Source organism: Psammomys obesus, unplaced genomic scaffold (assembly GCF_907164565.1).
Source record: "Psammomys obesus unplaced genomic scaffold, mPsaObe1.curated_primary_1811, whole genome shotgun sequence".
Taxonomy (NCBI): Eukaryota; Metazoa; Chordata; class Mammalia; order Rodentia; family Muridae; genus Psammomys; species Psammomys obesus.
This window is the reverse complement of record NW_026596039.1, coordinates 16,638,406-16,655,584: the sequence shown is the minus strand read 5'-3', so window position 1 is coordinate 16,655,584 and position 17,179 is coordinate 16,638,406. Positions and strand designations below refer to the sequence as shown.

The 17,179-nt window shown below is 41.5% G+C and overlaps 1 protein-coding gene across 1 annotated transcript in view; it reads right to left on the bottom strand.

The window, feature by feature from the left end:
- Ube2q2 (ubiquitin conjugating enzyme E2 Q2) overlaps positions 1-17,103 on the bottom strand; it is a 51,770-nt gene extending 34,667 nt beyond the window's left edge. The window contains exons 1-3 of the mRNA XM_055621729.1: positions 16,689-17,103; positions 6,741-6,842; positions 1,530-1,634 (exon numbers count right to left, since the gene is read on the bottom strand). Of these exons, the coding sequence (XP_055477704.1) occupies positions 1,530-1,634; positions 6,741-6,842; positions 16,689-16,892 (411 nt within the window). The 5' untranslated portion in view covers positions 16,893-17,103. The remainder of the gene's footprint in view (positions 1-1,529; positions 1,635-6,740; positions 6,843-16,688) is intronic.
- Between the last annotated feature and the right edge of the window lie 76 nt (positions 17,104-17,179).

Below are 17,179 nucleotides of genomic sequence, written 5' to 3'. Positions count from 1 at the left end.
AAAGAAAGAAAGAAAGAAAGAAAGAAAGAAAGAAAGAAAGAAAGAAAACAAAATTGGAAAACAATTAATAAACTCCAAAATAAACAAAATGGAAAAAAGCAAAGTTAACACACAAAAAATATATGATAAAATTCAAGACTCAAATTTGAAAATAAATATCCTGATAGCCTAGCACAATGGGAAAAAAAACAGACCCTAAGTTAAGGACACTGTTGAAGTATTTCATTACACCAAAGAAAGCAGAAATTTCCTGCAGTTTCCAGAGAAAAAATCATGCATAAATGAGATTCCGGATGGCATCAGCTGCAGGAACACCATCGGGTGGACGGCAGCAGCACAGTCTTTGAAATCCACAGGCAGAAATTTCAGCCTAGATTTATGAATTCAAACACTGGGTAAAATCAGAGCATCACACAGCTGATACTAAGGAAGGCCCAAACAATTCACATGTACTTCACTGACCACTTATTTTAGACTAACTAACCCCAGCACTGCTAAACTACTATTAAAACTACTTTGTGCAAATGAGAATGATCAGAGTGATTAGGAGAATGGCCCAAGAACCCAAAAACCTTAAGGTACTAACCAAAACCAAGTGTCAAAAACAGTGTGGGCTTGTTCTAAAACCCCAATTCTGAACCAGATTTCTCAAAAGGTAACTCAGAAAATATGCCATTCCTTCATATTTTGACTTTTATGTGACAATGTAATAGAGACAAACAAGAAAAGGAAAGCCAATAGAGATGGCATGAGACCCAGGAATCAATGGATTCACTCTAGGAGAGCAGACAGGAAAAATCGAGGTGACAACTGTACAACCAGCCCAGGGAATAACTCATAAGGACTAATACAGAAAAGCCAATGACTCCAAAGAGAGAGAATCACAGGAAGGAAGAGAACATAACTTTTATAAACTAGGAAGTATTACTATAAAAAGGACACTAACAAATAAAAGATGGCACAGGTAAGGAAATGCGCTAACAGAAAACATGGCCCCACAAAGTCCTGACAGCAAATTGTTCATGACTAAATCATGTTTTAGAAGCAGTGGGTGGTTAAGTAGGTGGTTTAAGAGCTAAAAACCTCATTTACTATAATAAAAAGCCAGTAACTAATAGCTAATTAGCTAAGTCTGTAAGTCAGGAGTGACTGCTGAATTGGTGGAAATTTCCATGGCTTAGGAGAGGTAACTGCATTAGACCTTAAGAAGCACAGATTTATTTATGGACATGGTATGTCAAGGGGAGGTACTTGACTTAACAAGCAAACAATCAAAGAAGAAACACAAAATCAGAAATTTTAACAAAAACCAAAATGGTAGTGTTGGAGAGCAAGGGCTTACCTATAGTAAAATACAAGCAACTCCAAGAAATGAAAAGGCTGTTTTAGTACCTACAGAACGGCAATGTACTAAGAATGCAAAACTAACTTCCAAAAAAGGCTGTATAATAATTTAAAATTATCCTAGTTTAATTTTCAATTAAGACAATTGATTTCAGCTCTTCAACACTAGAGAATATTTACTTTACCTGACCCGTGGGTAGTGGTTGATCTAGCATCTCAACATCCAGGTGCTTAGGAAGGTTATATAATCTGCAGAGTTCACATATCAACCACTTCAATTGCTGACGAAGCTACAAAACACATTTCAGTAAATAAGCATTATGTTAAAGAGCCCTTGAAGACAATGAATAATGCTACAACTACTGTTAATCAATCCAGAAGGAAATGACAGCATGTTTTCCTGCTCAACTGCAGTCGACGGATGGAGTAACAGTCTCTAATACACTTTAGAGCTACTGGAATAAGACAATCACTATTTTTAAAAAGTTACTATAGCTTAATATGTCCTTACAACATGGTATCTAGCAGATAACACCAACAAAACGGCACAGAAAGAAGGTTCAGACATTGCCTAGTGTTTCACATCCTAGAAACGTGCAACTTTAGACAAGAGACCATTAATGCATTCATATGACTACAAAAAAAAAAACTAAAGAAAATGTTGCATATGCATTATAAAATTACATATGCAACAGTCATTATTTGTTTAAAACTAGAAACAAATGTGACCTAGTAGACCAAGCCCTAGAATAAATAATCTTGTATATCTAAGCCCTTGCTTTAATCTTCCCATCTGCAAAACAGGGAAATGAAGCCCGTCTCAGGGCAGTACGGAGTAAGTTAAAATCAAACCTCTCCAAAAGAAAAGAAAAAAAATCATTAGGAAACTGCCATATTAGATTAGCTCTTTAAATTTCCATTTTAAAACATTGTAGGCATATTTACTTTAATGAAGTAAACAAGGCAAACTGTGCAAACATACTTTTCATTATTTAGGGCTCTTCCCCAACAAAGAAGATAAGCAATACTTAAGACTCTGATGGGAGCTGATAAGGCAACTTACTTCACTGGATAGGTAGTTCAGTGTCTCTGACCAAGAAAAGATATGAAGAAGAAGGTTTATGGAGGACTAAGAAAACAGAAACAGGATTAGAATGGATTAAACCCAGCAAAGAACAAGCCCTTCCAAAGTGGATGAAGGACCAAGTGGACATGAGAAAGGCTAAACACTAATTTAGATCAAACAAATGTCCCCATGCTTAAAGGGAAGCAAAGGGCTCATCTCTGTGGATTTGTTCTCCATCTAGATATTGGTGTAAGTACATAATGATATGAGACAGGGTGACCAGGACACAGCCCTGACCTCGAATCCTGGTATGGGGTCCTATAGAAGTGATGTAGGCAGCAGCAGTGTGATGGCATCATACCAAGCAACGGGAAAAACAGGGAGTGCGTATATATTCCAGGAAGTTTAATTTTTAACACTCCCTTCCTCTTCAGGGATTGTGGAAGAAATTAAGATCATAGGGAGGGACTAAAATTTTTAGAAGGTAGATGGACAAGTCTTTGGTATTTACTAGAGAGTTTATGGTTTGGGGAAGCATAAACTGTAAAACTATAAACTATAAAAAGAACTCTTAAGTTCCCAGGGCCAGGCACAGATGAACAGAATCATTATTTCATTTTCACAAAGATAATTAGTGAGGGGAACAGGACAGGCTGATAGAGACAAATGTAAACTGATATTCACATCCCATGGTGCATCCAAGCCAGATCCCCGGACAGAGGGTCTATATACATAAGCGTATGGGCTACAAACTCTGAAGATAAATTTTGACAAGAGATACAGCTTTAGGTATCTCTGCAATAAATCAAGTACGACTTAAGTAATGAGAGTAAAAGAGCTTGCACAGAGAAAACACAGAATTAAAAGATAATAAAGAGACATTCTAAGGAACAGCATCTCAGAGGAGACCAAGACAAGATAGTAAGAAACAGCCAGGGAATATGGTCTCACAGAAGTCCCTACTAAGTTATCAATTTACACAGGACAGATAGACCTTGTCTTTGAATACGTTTCACTTATCACAGAGCTTCACAGAGAAGCCATCAATATTCTTAACATATTTTTCTGTGTTCTGTTATCAGCTGCCTACATTTATGGCAGGGAGCTAAGCCAGCACTAATAGGTATTTTACAACACTGTATACAGAAGACAGATTACACAATATTCTATGCCTTGTTTTTAACTTATATCATGGGGAAAGGCTGTCTGTATTCTTTTTTTTTTTTTTTTACTATAATATAAGGAGTATTCAACTATACATCACATTTTTTAAATCTTAACCAACTCTTTATTGGTGAGTATTAAGTAATACATGTTAATGGAAGAACATTTCAACCACAGAAAAATCCAGTTGGGTACTAAAATAGAAAGCACTGGATTGGACAACTAAGAAATAAATGTCCATAAAGTAGCAGAATCTATACTATAAGTAAATTAAAAAGTAAAAACTAAACAACTATTCTCTCTAGAAGCCAAGTTAAGAGAAACTAGCAAGGCTATTATACATAGAGTTCTTATATAGAGCTATAGAAGAGTGAAAAAAACACCTTTTGTTTTCATGTAAATATATTTACTTTCTATAGTTAGGTCCAATGTAAAGTCCTATTCCATTTAGCTTGACAAGTTTATTTACTGCTTTCATAGTACCAGGGATTATGCCTAGGATACCGCACAGGTGGGTGAGCATTCCCGCACTGACTCATAGCTTCAACTGATGTTTTACTTTTGAGGCAGACTCTCAATCTGCTGACCAGATTGGCCTTGAACTTGCAATCTCCCATGCCTTAACTCCAAAGTAGCTGGGATTATGGGTCTGTGCCACCAGGCCTGGCTGATAAGCAACTGAAGGAGAAATATTTGTCTTTTCTTTCCCATCACCAGTCTGCTGGAGATGTCAACATGTATCTGGTCTGGCTTTTTAGTACCTCCTACAAACTCTTTTTACCAACTTTCCAAGCTTACACTCTTCATTTTTTTAGAATTTTTTCCACTTATGGAGGTTGGGAGAGTGGGGTAGACATGTGCCATGACATAATGTAGAGGTCAGAGGACAACTGTAGGAGTTAGTTCTGTCTACTATGTGGATCCTAAGAATTGAACTTGGGCCATCAATCTTGTACGCAAATGCCTTTATCTGCTGGTCCATTTCAATAGCCCCGGCGTTCCTGACTGTTTCTAAATTTCTATTGCCTGCTGGTCTAGTTTTAATATTCAATATTTTATTTTATCTGTTTGGATAAATCTTTTATTTTTTTAAAATTTCTGTTTGTTTTTTTTTTTTTTTTTCTTCTTTTTCTTAACAGTCATTCTACCAATATCAGAAACAAATCTGTTGGTTGCCAGGCATGGTGACACAGCCTGTAATCCCAGTACTAGAAAGGCTGAGGCAAGAGACTTGCAAGTTCCAAGGCAGCCTGAACTACACAACAAGACCCTGTCTTTAGAAGCAAAATAAATAAGTCCTTTTCAGCAACACTGCATTAGAGTTATAAATATTAGGACATGGAGACAAGTGGCACTTGGAACACAACCTCAAACACCTGTCTGCCCACCCAGGGACCTGGTAAATAAATCATTACAGTCTGCTGGGCAAAATTTTGTAGTTTTCTTCATATAATTCTCCCATATTTAAGTTTATTCCTACGTGTTTAATTTTTTTGTTATAATCATCAATAAAATATCATTGTATTTTCTGTCTGGGAACAGACAGCATTTGGAGAATTATAGATTTTTATAAAATATACTTCAACAAATCAATGTAATTGTTTTTCTCCAGCTGGCTCCTTTGCAGTTTATAGGAGTTTAAAGGGGGTATTTTTAACAAACCGAGTCCAAGACAGCCAAGGCTACACAGAGAAACCCTGTCTCAGGAAAATATAAATAAAAAAAGGGTGGGGTGGGGTATTTTTAAAAAACCATAACATCTGCAAAGAACAATTATTTTCCATAAGGATTTAATAACACCATGGAAAAATGCAGTAAGATCAAAAGGATGTAAGAGTACAGACTATGAACCGAACTATTTAAAAACATATAAAATGGTATATGTATTTTGCTGGCAAAGAAAAAGCTGGCAGAAAATATCCATTATGCAAACAGTGGTTATATTGGATAGAAAATTATAGGATTGTTAAATGTCCTTTTTTTGTTTATCTACAACTTAATAGTTTTCTCATAATGGGTACTTAGGAGTTTACAATCAAGAATAAACATTTTTAGTACTTAAAAAAAAACATGAAAGGATCCTTTTTACAAGAGTTTTATTTGTGTGTGTGTTTGTACGCCTGAGTGCAGTGGCTATGAAGACCAGATAATGTCAGATCCCCAGCACTAAAGTTACAGACAGGAAGTTGTCAGCTGTCAAACTTGGGTGCTGGGCACTGACCTCAGTTCCTCTGCAAGAGCAGCAAGTGCTCTAAACTCCTAAGCTGTCTGTCCAGCCCCCAGAGATACAACTCTTTACACAGCAGGCTCCCTTTACCCCAGATAAGCACTCAGTTCTCCACACATACTAACTGGAAGTAAACTTTTAAAGCTATTTAACATAGAGCCGGCTGTCACTGTTCCACTTTACTAGTTACTATTAATCTCCTAGTGTGCAATATACTGAAGAGAACATGTTTATATAGAGCTCAGAGCTACCCACAGATCTAGCTTCTACTGGGAGTCTTGGAACCTGGACAGGGGAACTACTCTGTATCAAAAACAAACAAACAAACAAACAAACAAACAAACCTTTCTTCAATAAATTTGGCATTTACTGCAGACTTGTGGGCCCTTGATCAGCAAAGGAATTCCCTAACACTAATACTGATGCTATCTTTCTTTCTCCTTACCCAGCTCTTACCCAACAGTCTAACAAAAGTGTCTGTTTTAAAGATTAGAATGAAGAAAAAAAGAGAACCTTACCAGGAGATGGTGGTGCACTCCTTTAATTCCAGCACTCAGGAGGCAGAGACAGGTGAATCTCTGTGAGTTCAAGGCCAGCCTGGTCTACAAAGCCAGGACAGCCAAGGCTACAGAGAGAAACCCTGTCTTGAAAAAACAAACAAAAACAACAAAAAAAGAAAACCTCAATTCCTAAAATAGACTGTGCACATGCAAAAAGGGAGACTGACTATAAAAGCTGTAGCCTCTAATCTTGCTAAAATTATAATTCTTAAACACGCTGTAACAACTTGTCTTATGATCTAAGGAGGGATGGAAAAATATCAGGAAAAAGAAATAGAATAAATTTTAATATGATAAAGTTTTATCATATTACCTCTTAATACTTAATTTCTTTGTATAAGACCATAAGGGAAAAGAAAAGACTGCATCATCTCCTTACCGAATTGTTGTTCTTAGTATCTTCTAAGCGTTCCAGAACTGATGTCAGATTTGGGTCATCAGAGTCCACAAACCATATTGGCGAAGAAGATGGGTAAGACTCCTGTTATAGAGACAGCTAGGTGAGACAAATTTACAGACAGACCAACCTTAGAGATGCAGCTAAACTGCACCACTAAGCAGCAAGGTAATGGTGATTCACAAAAATGTGCATCAAGGAAAAGAGGTGACGCTGGAATTCCCGTGCATAAGCTCAACAGCGTAATCTTACCTACTTCTTGATATACAACCTGTAAGTTTAAAAGCAGACAACAGAACTTTACCCAATGAGCAGGATGAGTAAAAGCAAGTATACTGCTAGTGTTTAAATGGACAAAGCTTCAAAAAGGTCAGGTTTTACTTAGAATGTCTGTGATGGAAAGGTGGAGGTGCTATCAGTTACCCCTTATACACCTTCCTAACAGTATGGCACTGAATGGGAAGTGGACACAAGCACCTCTGTGGAGCAACTGAGTAAGCGTGCATGGCTGCTCTGAAGTGAGCCGGTGAAGAGACGCCACTTTTCCTTGAAGAGGACTGTGCATAACTTTAGTTTTTGCAAGATGTTTTCTCAAAAATTAAAAGATAGCCTGTCATTTCTTAAACAAAGGATAGTACATTTTACCAATAAAAGTCAAACTTTAGAGAAAAACATTCAAACTTTGAAATACTTGTATCCACCAGTGTGAGCTTAAAGCTTCAGAAATTATTCTAATGAGACTGGGGTTGAGATTATATTTTGGATATGAGATTATATATGATTATATATTTTGGATGAGATTATATATGTTGGATAGTGAAACTTATCAGCGTTTAGAAAATATATCAACCAAGTATCTTCCCAGTGATCAATGCACGATGCTACAATATCATGCAAGAAAAAGATCAACTTCTTGTTAAATCACACTCTCTCCACACACACACACACACACACACACACACACACACACACACATATTCACAAGCTGGGAAACAGCTCAGTGGTACCAACACTTGTCTAGCATGCTTGAGATACTAGGTTCAGTTCCCAGCACTAAGGGACATGGAGATACCAATTATCTAAGGCAGCTATTGCTGCTAAAATATTTGTTTTTTCCAACCAGATATCTGAGGTTGGGTTTGTTCACATTACTTCAATTAAAGCATCAAACAACTGGGCTGGAAAGATGGCTCAGAAGTTAAGAGCATGACTGCTCTTCCAGAGGACCCACAGTTCAATTCCCAGCACCCACATGGTGGTCCATAACCTTCTCTAACTCCAATTCTGGGAGATAGATGTAACTCCCTCTTCTGGCCTCCACGGGCACCAGGCATGCACATGGTACACAGACAAACAAGGAGACAGCACACACACATAAAATACAGTAATAAAATGTATTTTTAAAAAACAAAGTGCAGAAGCAAATGAATGAAAGAACATCAAAGGAACTTGCATTATAAAAGACCGGTTTTTTAGTTGTTAACTTTCTAGGTATTTGTTTTAATTTCTAATGATAAAAAAAATATATTAAAGGTATAACTGATGAAAATAAAATTATCTTAGGCCTGTAATATATTTGCTTGAGTAAGTCCTGACTCCAAAAATATTGACAACTGCTGCTTTCCAACTTCTCTCCTGCCAAATCCCCTAGCCTCTCCTCCTTGGAAAAAAACACTCCTTTTCTCCATTCTACATTAACCCTACATGTTCCACTGGTGCTGGTTTTGCTACCTCCCCGCCTTGACACAAAGCCTGACCACAGAACTTCTAGTCCACTGGAAGAAGCCAAGGCAGGAACTCAAACAGGAAAAAAGACCTGGGAGCAGGAGCTGATGCAGAGGACATGTCGGGGTGTCCTTACAGAAGCCAGGACCACCGCCCCAGGAATGGTAGGTAACACCCACAATGGGCTGGGCCCCTCCCAATCAATCACTAAGAAAATGCCCTGTAGCCTTGCCTACAGCCCCATCTTATGGGGGCATTTACTCAATTGAGGTTTTCTCCTCGGCTGTAACACTCTAACCTCTGTCAAGCTAACATGAAACTAGCCAGAACACATTGTAACCATTGCCATCCAGGAGCTGTCAGGTGGGGAAGCCAGGAAGATCTGGGTCTCCCCTCAGACTAATCTCTTTCTGGAACAACTGGGGTCACAGGTACAATTCTGGCTAGCATGGAGTAATCAGCATTCATCTTGACCCTAACTGAGAGAATTCATGAGGTCAAATTTCTTCTCGGAGGGCTGTAGACAACCTTACCCCCTACATGACTGTGGTGATGCTCATTCATTGCACAATGCTAACATTTTTACCAATCTATAAAGCGAGTAACTGGAAGGAAAAGTTTCTATATACCACAGTATAATTTGTTCTACCTTCCAAAACCAAATCAGCAACAAAAATTAAAAGCAACCACCTCTAGGAAAATTTCCATGGACATTTCCTATATACATAAGGATTCCATTTACTAACGCTCAGAACGTTACTTAAAATAGAGAAGGAAAATAGAAGCAGCCACCATCTGCATGTGCAATATTAAGAGTCAGGATTCACCAGATGATTCTGTCATATCACAGAAGAGTAAACAACTGAAGACACTGGAGAAGAACCTCAGGACACAGATCCACAGTACTGCTAAGAGAGAATACCACAAAACAATCTTGTTACTTTTGAAAATCGTAGCCAGATGTGATGCCATATACTTTAACTCCAAAATTCAAGAAGCAGAAGAAGATCTCTGTGAATTTGAGGGCAGCCTGGTCTATATAGAGTTCCAGGGCTACATAGAGAGACCCTGTCTCAAAACAAACAACTATAAAAAATTATAGAGAGGTTTTGTTGTTTTATTTTGTTTTTCTAGTCTCTAAATTTATCACAACACTTTGTTCTCCATATTACAAAATACCTTCCACCAACACTGGAAACAACTTTAAGCACAAACTCTGCATCATGTTCAAAAAGCTGTTTAAATATCCAAAGTAGAGAACAAATTACAGCTACTCAGAACATCTTTCTAAGTGAACTGAGGCAGATAAAATAATGAAGATGATCTGAATCAACTCGGCTGCAAATCCCCTGATGATTTCAATAGTTCTGATTAGGCACTGTTTTTCATAATTATCTTTAGAAGCTATCAGAGACCACTATTACAAAAGCCTTGGAGTTGAGGGGAGACCTTGTTATGCTTCTCTTCTGAAATGTTTTTTATTTGGAAGTGTCTATTTCATCCTATCTCTACCCCCTCCCTTTCTAGCTAACATTTATCTAATACTACCCCCTCCCTTTCCTGGTGTAAGTTTAACACCCCAGCCCTGTAGACACCACCAAAAATTTACTAAGGTATACCATCATGCATACAAAGGAAGCCCAAGCCTCTTCATAACCCCTTTCTCTCAAGAAAGTACATAAAAATGGAGATGGAGAAGGACAGATAACCACAGGAAATATTACTTGCTGGTCAAATAAATAAAACAATGACTTCCTGACCTGAAAGTACCATTTAGGAGCCTAACATGACAGTGCTGATATTTCCAACAGCTTCTCTATGAATTCAACTTGGAAAGGTAGTCTGTCACAGGAGAAAAAAATGAACAAAGGCTCTTAGGCTCTGCAGTCACTTTGTTCATTTTTTCCTTTGTACAACTTTGGCTGAACACTTTATCAGTATAAAGACTAGAAAAAACATGAAATTTCCCATGAAAAGATGTTACAAAGCAGATAATTTATTTTCTTCCTTCTTTCCATTCTTTGTAGGTGGGCCTTGAACTCAGAGCCTTGCATATGCTAGGTAAGGTAGTACTCTCATCACTGAGCTATCCAGCAAAAAGTATTTTCAAAATAAAACTTACTAGTTTTCCATTTGTACAGTATAGGCCAATACTGTTGACAAGATGCTTTCCATTAATATTCCAGGGCAAAAAAAAAAAAAAAAAAGATACCATTTTATGGAGAAACAGTAAAAGAAATGACTTGCTGGCAGCGGTGTATGCTTCTAATCCCGGCACTTGGGAAACAGAGGCAGGTAGATCTCAGTGAGTTCGAGGCCAGCCTGATTTACAGAATGAGTTCTGGGACAGCCAGCGCTACACAGAGAAACCTTGTCTTGAAAAACCAAAAAAAAAAAAAATAATAATAATAATAATAATAATAATAATAGAAATGATTTAAGATCCTAAATATTAAGTAAATATTAAGTAAACAAGTAAACATGCACTTAAATAATTTTAAATATTAAGTAAATAAGAGCCTAAATATTAAGTTGTTGGAAATATCAGAGTTGTCATATTACACTCCTAAGTGGTACTCTGAGACCAGAAACTCATTATTTTCAATTATTTGACCAGCTAATAATATAGGGTCAGATTCCTTGTTGTTGTCTGTTCTTTTACACCTCTTCCTCCCAGATTCAGGGCGAACATTTGTTAATTTAGCAGCTTGCTATTGAGGGCTTTAGTAATAATGAATAAAAATCAGCTAAACAGAAAGTATATTTCATCAAAACTAGCCTGACAATCATTCATGAAGAAACAATTTATGTACACAATATAAAAAATGAAGTTTCAATTTTATACCCGTTTATACTTCCTTTTTGTTTCTTTAAAAAAACAAACAAACTCTAAAACAGCAAAATGACCAAGTCTCCAGATGCTCTGGGTGTGTGGTAGAACACACAGAGAAGAGACAGGAGGATCAGGAGTTTCATTTACAAAGCGAGGCCAAGGCCAGCCTGAACTACATAAAACTCTAACAAGAGTTGGGGGAGGACTGAGCAGAGGAGTAGACAGTTCAGTTGGCAGTTTACAACGAAAGCATGAGAGCCTGAATATGGTTCTCAGAATGCACAAAAGCCCAATGTGGTGGTACAGTCATGTAATCCCAGTGGTGAGGAGAGAGACATTGGACTCACTAGCCAGCTACTGTGGCCTCACAATAGTGAAAAACTCGAAAAGAAAAGAAAAGAAAAGAGAAGAAAAGAAAAGAGAAGAGAAGAGAAGAGAAGAGAAAACAAAACAAAACAAAACAAAACAAAACAAAACCAAGGTATAAGACAAGGAGGAAGATGGCTCAGCAAGTAGAACTGTGTCATGCATGTCTCACTACCTGAGTTTAGAACCACAAAACTCAAGTAGTGAATGTCTATACAATCCAAGCCCAGCATTCGTTGGCAAAATGAGGCAGCAGAAACAGGACAATATGCCTGTGGCTGGCCAGTTATCCTGGTGTACCTAGTGCAGCAGCAAAATGAGAGCTTGCCCCAAAAATGGCAGAAGGCAAGAACCAACAGTGGAGATTGTCCTCTGACCTATACGAACACACCATGGCTGCTACCTACCCACACACATGAATGTGTACAAACACCTACATAAAAATTTAAAACACAAGGTATACAACTCCTAAGACCTCTAGCCTTCTCACACACCTATCTGCGCATACACGCACACACAGAGTTATAGGACAAGGACTGGGGTGATGGCTCAGACTATAGAGTGCTTGTTATGCAAACATGAAAGCCTGAGCTTTTCAGAATCCATGTGAAAGGCAGGCAGGCAGGCAGGCAGCAAGCAAGCTCTATTAAGCCAAGCACAAAGGAGGTAAGGACAAGTGGATGTCTGGACCCGCTGGCCAGCCACCTACCCTAATTGATAAGGCCCAGGCCAATGAAAAACCTTTCTCAAAGAATAAAAAAAGAGAGAGAGAAAGAAGCGGAGGGCTCCTGAAAAATACCACCCCAAACTGACTTCTGACCTCCACCTGTACCCACAAACACATGCACCCACATGCAGGCGCGCACACTCCCCCTCTCACAAAATTCTAACAAGCCTATTAAGAACTGGAGCCAGACACAGTGGTCTAGGATCCCGGCACTCTGAAGGCAGGTATGAAGTTTCAGGGCCAGTTTCATCTACATAGCTAGTTTTAAGCCAGCCAAGGCAATCTAGGGAGATTATGTCTCAACATCCCTTTACCCCCCAAAAAAAGTAATGGAAGTGCCAGCTTAAGTATTTTTAAAGGACTAAAGGAAAGCCACATATTAGCTCCCTGAACAACCATGCAGGTTATTAAAATAAGCTTTGCTTTGGAGCGTGAGGATGTCAACTGGACGTTATTGACTACTGACTGGCAACCAGGCCTGTTTACTGAAACGGAAAAACAGCATGCAAGTTTATATAACAGACAGTCTTGGAGTCCACAAGAAAAAAAGACTCCCTGAGGTCCATAGTCAAGAGCAGGACAAATTTATAAAACAGGATGGGGGAAAAACAGCCCAATTTCCTTGGCCTAGAAAGAAAAGCACCTATGTTTTAGCTTTTACTTCTGACACTTGTCTTCCCATGGAGCCAAACTACAGACTTCCAATCAAGTCCTCAGTGACCTTTTAAACATCTGTTGACTACCCATGACATGACACTCTCTGATATCTTGTTCTTTCTAATAAATTCTTACCAGCTGTCTTCCAAGGTAGGGAAATTCTCTTCTAACAAAATACAACGAGAACAGTGGCTATAGCCAGTTAAAAAAAAAAAAAGTATGAATGGGAAGAAAATACAATGCATACAATTATAATTACAGAATATTTTCCTGCCACCATTAAAAACTAACTTGGAGAAAAGATAATCAGAATTATGAGAGAACATGAGAAAACATAAAGCAGAAATAACTGAGGGAGGAAGGGGAAATGTTACCATGAACTAACTATTCATGCCCAGAAAGTCTTGAGGGGCAAATAACCATGGAAAAAAGGCAGACCCTGAGACAGGATACAAGGCGGAAGAAGCACGGTGCACAGCGGACACAGAAGGTTAGGAGGGAAAGTGGGCACAAGATCCTCGGCGGATTATTCAGAAACTGGTACAGAGACACTCTGAGGCATTCGGTCAAACATTACAGAAACTGCGGGAGGACGCTTCTTGGTACCTTGGTAACCTGGTGTGTAGAGTGCTCAATAAATACTGCTGTCTAAGGAAAAGTTAAAGGATCAAGTCCACTACACTAAGGACCTAGAAGTCTTTACAAAATAACAAATCACAAACCTAGTAAACCAGGACCTTGTGTTTGAATTTCAACCTCATTTTTCCCTTGCTAGTTGCCCTCTGAGCAAATTACACCTATATAAGCAGGCCTCGTAGACTGTCAAAACACTCGTATTTTCAAAGTATACCTTTGGCACATAAAAAAATCTATAAAGAAAAAACTGCATGTCTGGACTACACTTCGAATTAATCCAATAAGAGCACACAGTTTTATCATAGCTGAGCCTGGGTGCACAATGTCTCTCTGTTCAGCTTTGCCTGTGTGTTAGTTTTCCACAATAAAGTTAACATCCACTCCCACTGAGAATCTAACTGTCTCCTGATAACGTCTGGTCCTAGCCACTGTTGGCTCCACTGCAATAACGACCACCAGGACCACCACTGCACTAGCCCATCAACCATCCTTTCACCTTTCATCTGAGTCTCTTCTGACTCCTTCCCACAGCCACCTAATCCAGACCGTCACTATCCTCTCTCTGACCTATTTGTCTCTAAAATGGTTCTCCATGGGCTGCTGCTGGCATTTTAGGTCAGATAATTCTTTGACATGGCAGAATGCCCAAACATTACAAAGTATTAGCAACCCCTGTTAGTAAATGCCAGCACACCAACAGCATAACCCAACACCGACTGAAATAACCAAAACTATACATTCACACATGTTCTAATACCATATCACTGTAAAGAATCTGAGTTCTGAAAGACACATTTTCTCAACTTACCATGATAAGGGTGTGGCTCCCAATCATCTATAAATTTAGCACCTTGTCATTTAGATCAGTTGTAGTTCTACCTGAACAATAACCCTCCAACTGTTCAGGCCAGTCTATTTACACTCACTTTATACTGACTACTACTTTCTGCATTCCATCTTGGAAAATCTTCATCAGCCTACAATCCTGGGTTTTTCAGGTCTGAGCATCAACTGCCCAGTCCTAAATATACTTTTTCAAGCTTCAGTGTCTCACTCGGGTGGTTTCCTCTGTCTGGAACACCCTTACACCAGCCTTCCAAATTTATACTCGCCTGTTCAACTACTCAAAACTTTCCCTAAGGCACATCTTCACTTAGGGTTTCTACTGCTCTGACAAAACACCATGCCCAAAAGCAACTTGGGGAAAAACGGTGCGGGGGAAAAACTTTCAGCTGGAAAGTTTAAAGTTTTTCAACTGGAAAAACTTTCAGCTCACAACTCTTAGGTCCCAGCTCCATCACTGAGGTAAGTCAGGTCAAGAACTCAAAGCAGGAACTGAAGAGCAGTCATGAAGGCGCACTTTTTACTAGCTAGCTCCACGGCTTGCTCAGGTTTTTTTGTTTTGCTTTGCTTTGTTTTGTTGTTGCTGAAACTGTCTGAAACTGCCCAGACTGCCATGGAACTAACTCTTCAGACCAGGCTGGCCTTGAACTCAGAGATCTTCCTGCCTCTGCCTTCGGAGTGCAGCATTACAAGCCATGCCCACCACAGGATCACCTGGGGGCACCACCACTATGGGCTACTCCTACTCAAAATTAGATGCTCCCTTTCGGCTTCATAACATCAAAGTGGCCGTCACAGCTGTATAAGCTCTCCCAGAGGGGCTGGAGAGATGGCTCAGCAGTGAGGGGCGCTGGCTGCTCTTCCGGAGTTCAGTTCCCAACACCCATCAGACAGCTTGAGACTATCTGTAACCCAGCTTCAAGTGATTTGACGCCCTCACACAGATACTCGCGCAGGCAAAACAACAACGCAGGAACAAGTCACTTTTAAAAAATTCTCCAGGAGTCTTGAGTTCTCCAAGTAGGCACTGGTCTGCCGGCTTCTCAAACTCCAGTAGAACCCACACAGAACCCACAACAGCATGATGAGATCTTCAGAAGTGAAGTCTCTCACTAAAGCTCACTGCAGCAGTTTCTTTGTTTTGTTCCGTCCGACCTAACAGGATGGAACAGTGTGTCTAGTGTGGTAACTAAGCTAAAATCAATTATCATAATGCTAAGGCCTGTGCAAACCCCCACCACTTTTGGGGTTAACAGAAGGAATCTCAGCCATATTTAAACCACCACCTTAACTCCTGGTGTAAATAAAGTGTATCCTGCACATGAGATCAATTCCACACTGAATAGCCTGACTCATGATACACTCTGATACAGGGTGAGGGGAGAGCTGGCTCACAATCCGGTATTTTACCAAGCTGTACGTTTCTAACGAGCTTCTCCCTTAAACAGGAAACTAACTTTCCACGTGTCTCTCCAGCGTCCTAACCCAACCTGATCTTTCCGGGTAGCAAACTGGATAGCACCTCCTTGGCCCTCCCGGTCGTGTCCAGGCTTCTGCACAGGTGGGACAGCTCGCACACTGGCTACACCACCTGCCGCGTGGAAGGTTCCATGAGCTTTTCCAAAACACGTTAGTTAGCGCAAAGCCAGGTCGGGGCAAAGCGGCGGTTCGCACCGTCCCCCGGGGGTTGCGTCCTAAACTTTTTCCTCCAGCAAGCACGCCTTCAGGGTCCGTTCGTCCTCGGAGACCAACACACACGCGAGAACCGGACCAGGGTTCGGAAACCTGATGGAAATTCTCCGGAGCCTTTCCGCCCGGGCGGCCGGCTGGAGCCCACCGACTCGCCCCGGTCCCCCCCACCCCGAGCAGGACGGCTGCGGGCGGCCATGGCGACCTCGGGGCCCGACGGGGGCCGCGAGGGGCCAACAGAACCTCGCCGGCCCGCGCCGAGCCGCGACGCGCCTCTGCCTCCTCCCAGCCGCGCCGGCCTCGAGCTCCCGGCCGGGCCAGGGCCCAGCCGCCAACCGGCCGCGCCCGGGGCGCCGGGGGGCTCCGGGGGGCGGGGGCCGGCGCCTTTGTCCCGGGACGGGGAGCCCCGGTCCGCCCCCGCCCGGCCCCGGGGCGCTGCGGCCCGGCCCCTCACCGTGATGTTGCAGTGGAGTGTGAGCGGCGACGGCGGCGGCGGCGGATGCGGGCTGCCCGGCGGCGGCGGCGGCGGCGGCGGCGGCAGCAGGAACTGGCAGTGCAGCTCGTCCAGCTTCCAGCTGACGATGCGGAATCGCTCGTGGTTCTTGTCGAAGATGGACGCCAGGAACTTCAGCTCGGCCTTGAGCCCTGACACGGACATCTTCCCCTCATCTCCGGCGGGAGGGGTGAGGGAAGGGGAGCCGGGAGGGGTGAGGAAAGGGAGCCGGAGCCGGGAGCCGCCGTCACGGCCGCGACCGCCCCGCGGGGCCGGCCCGGGCCGCGCTCTCGCGGCTCCGCCTCTCCCCGCCGCCGCGACCCGCGTCCGAGCGCGGCTGGAAGATGGCGAGGAGCGCGAGGCCTCGGCGCGCGGGCGGGCGGGCGGGCGTGCGGGAGCCGGGCCGGCTACTGCCTTTGTAACCGACTCCACCCGCAGGAGGCGGTGGCCCC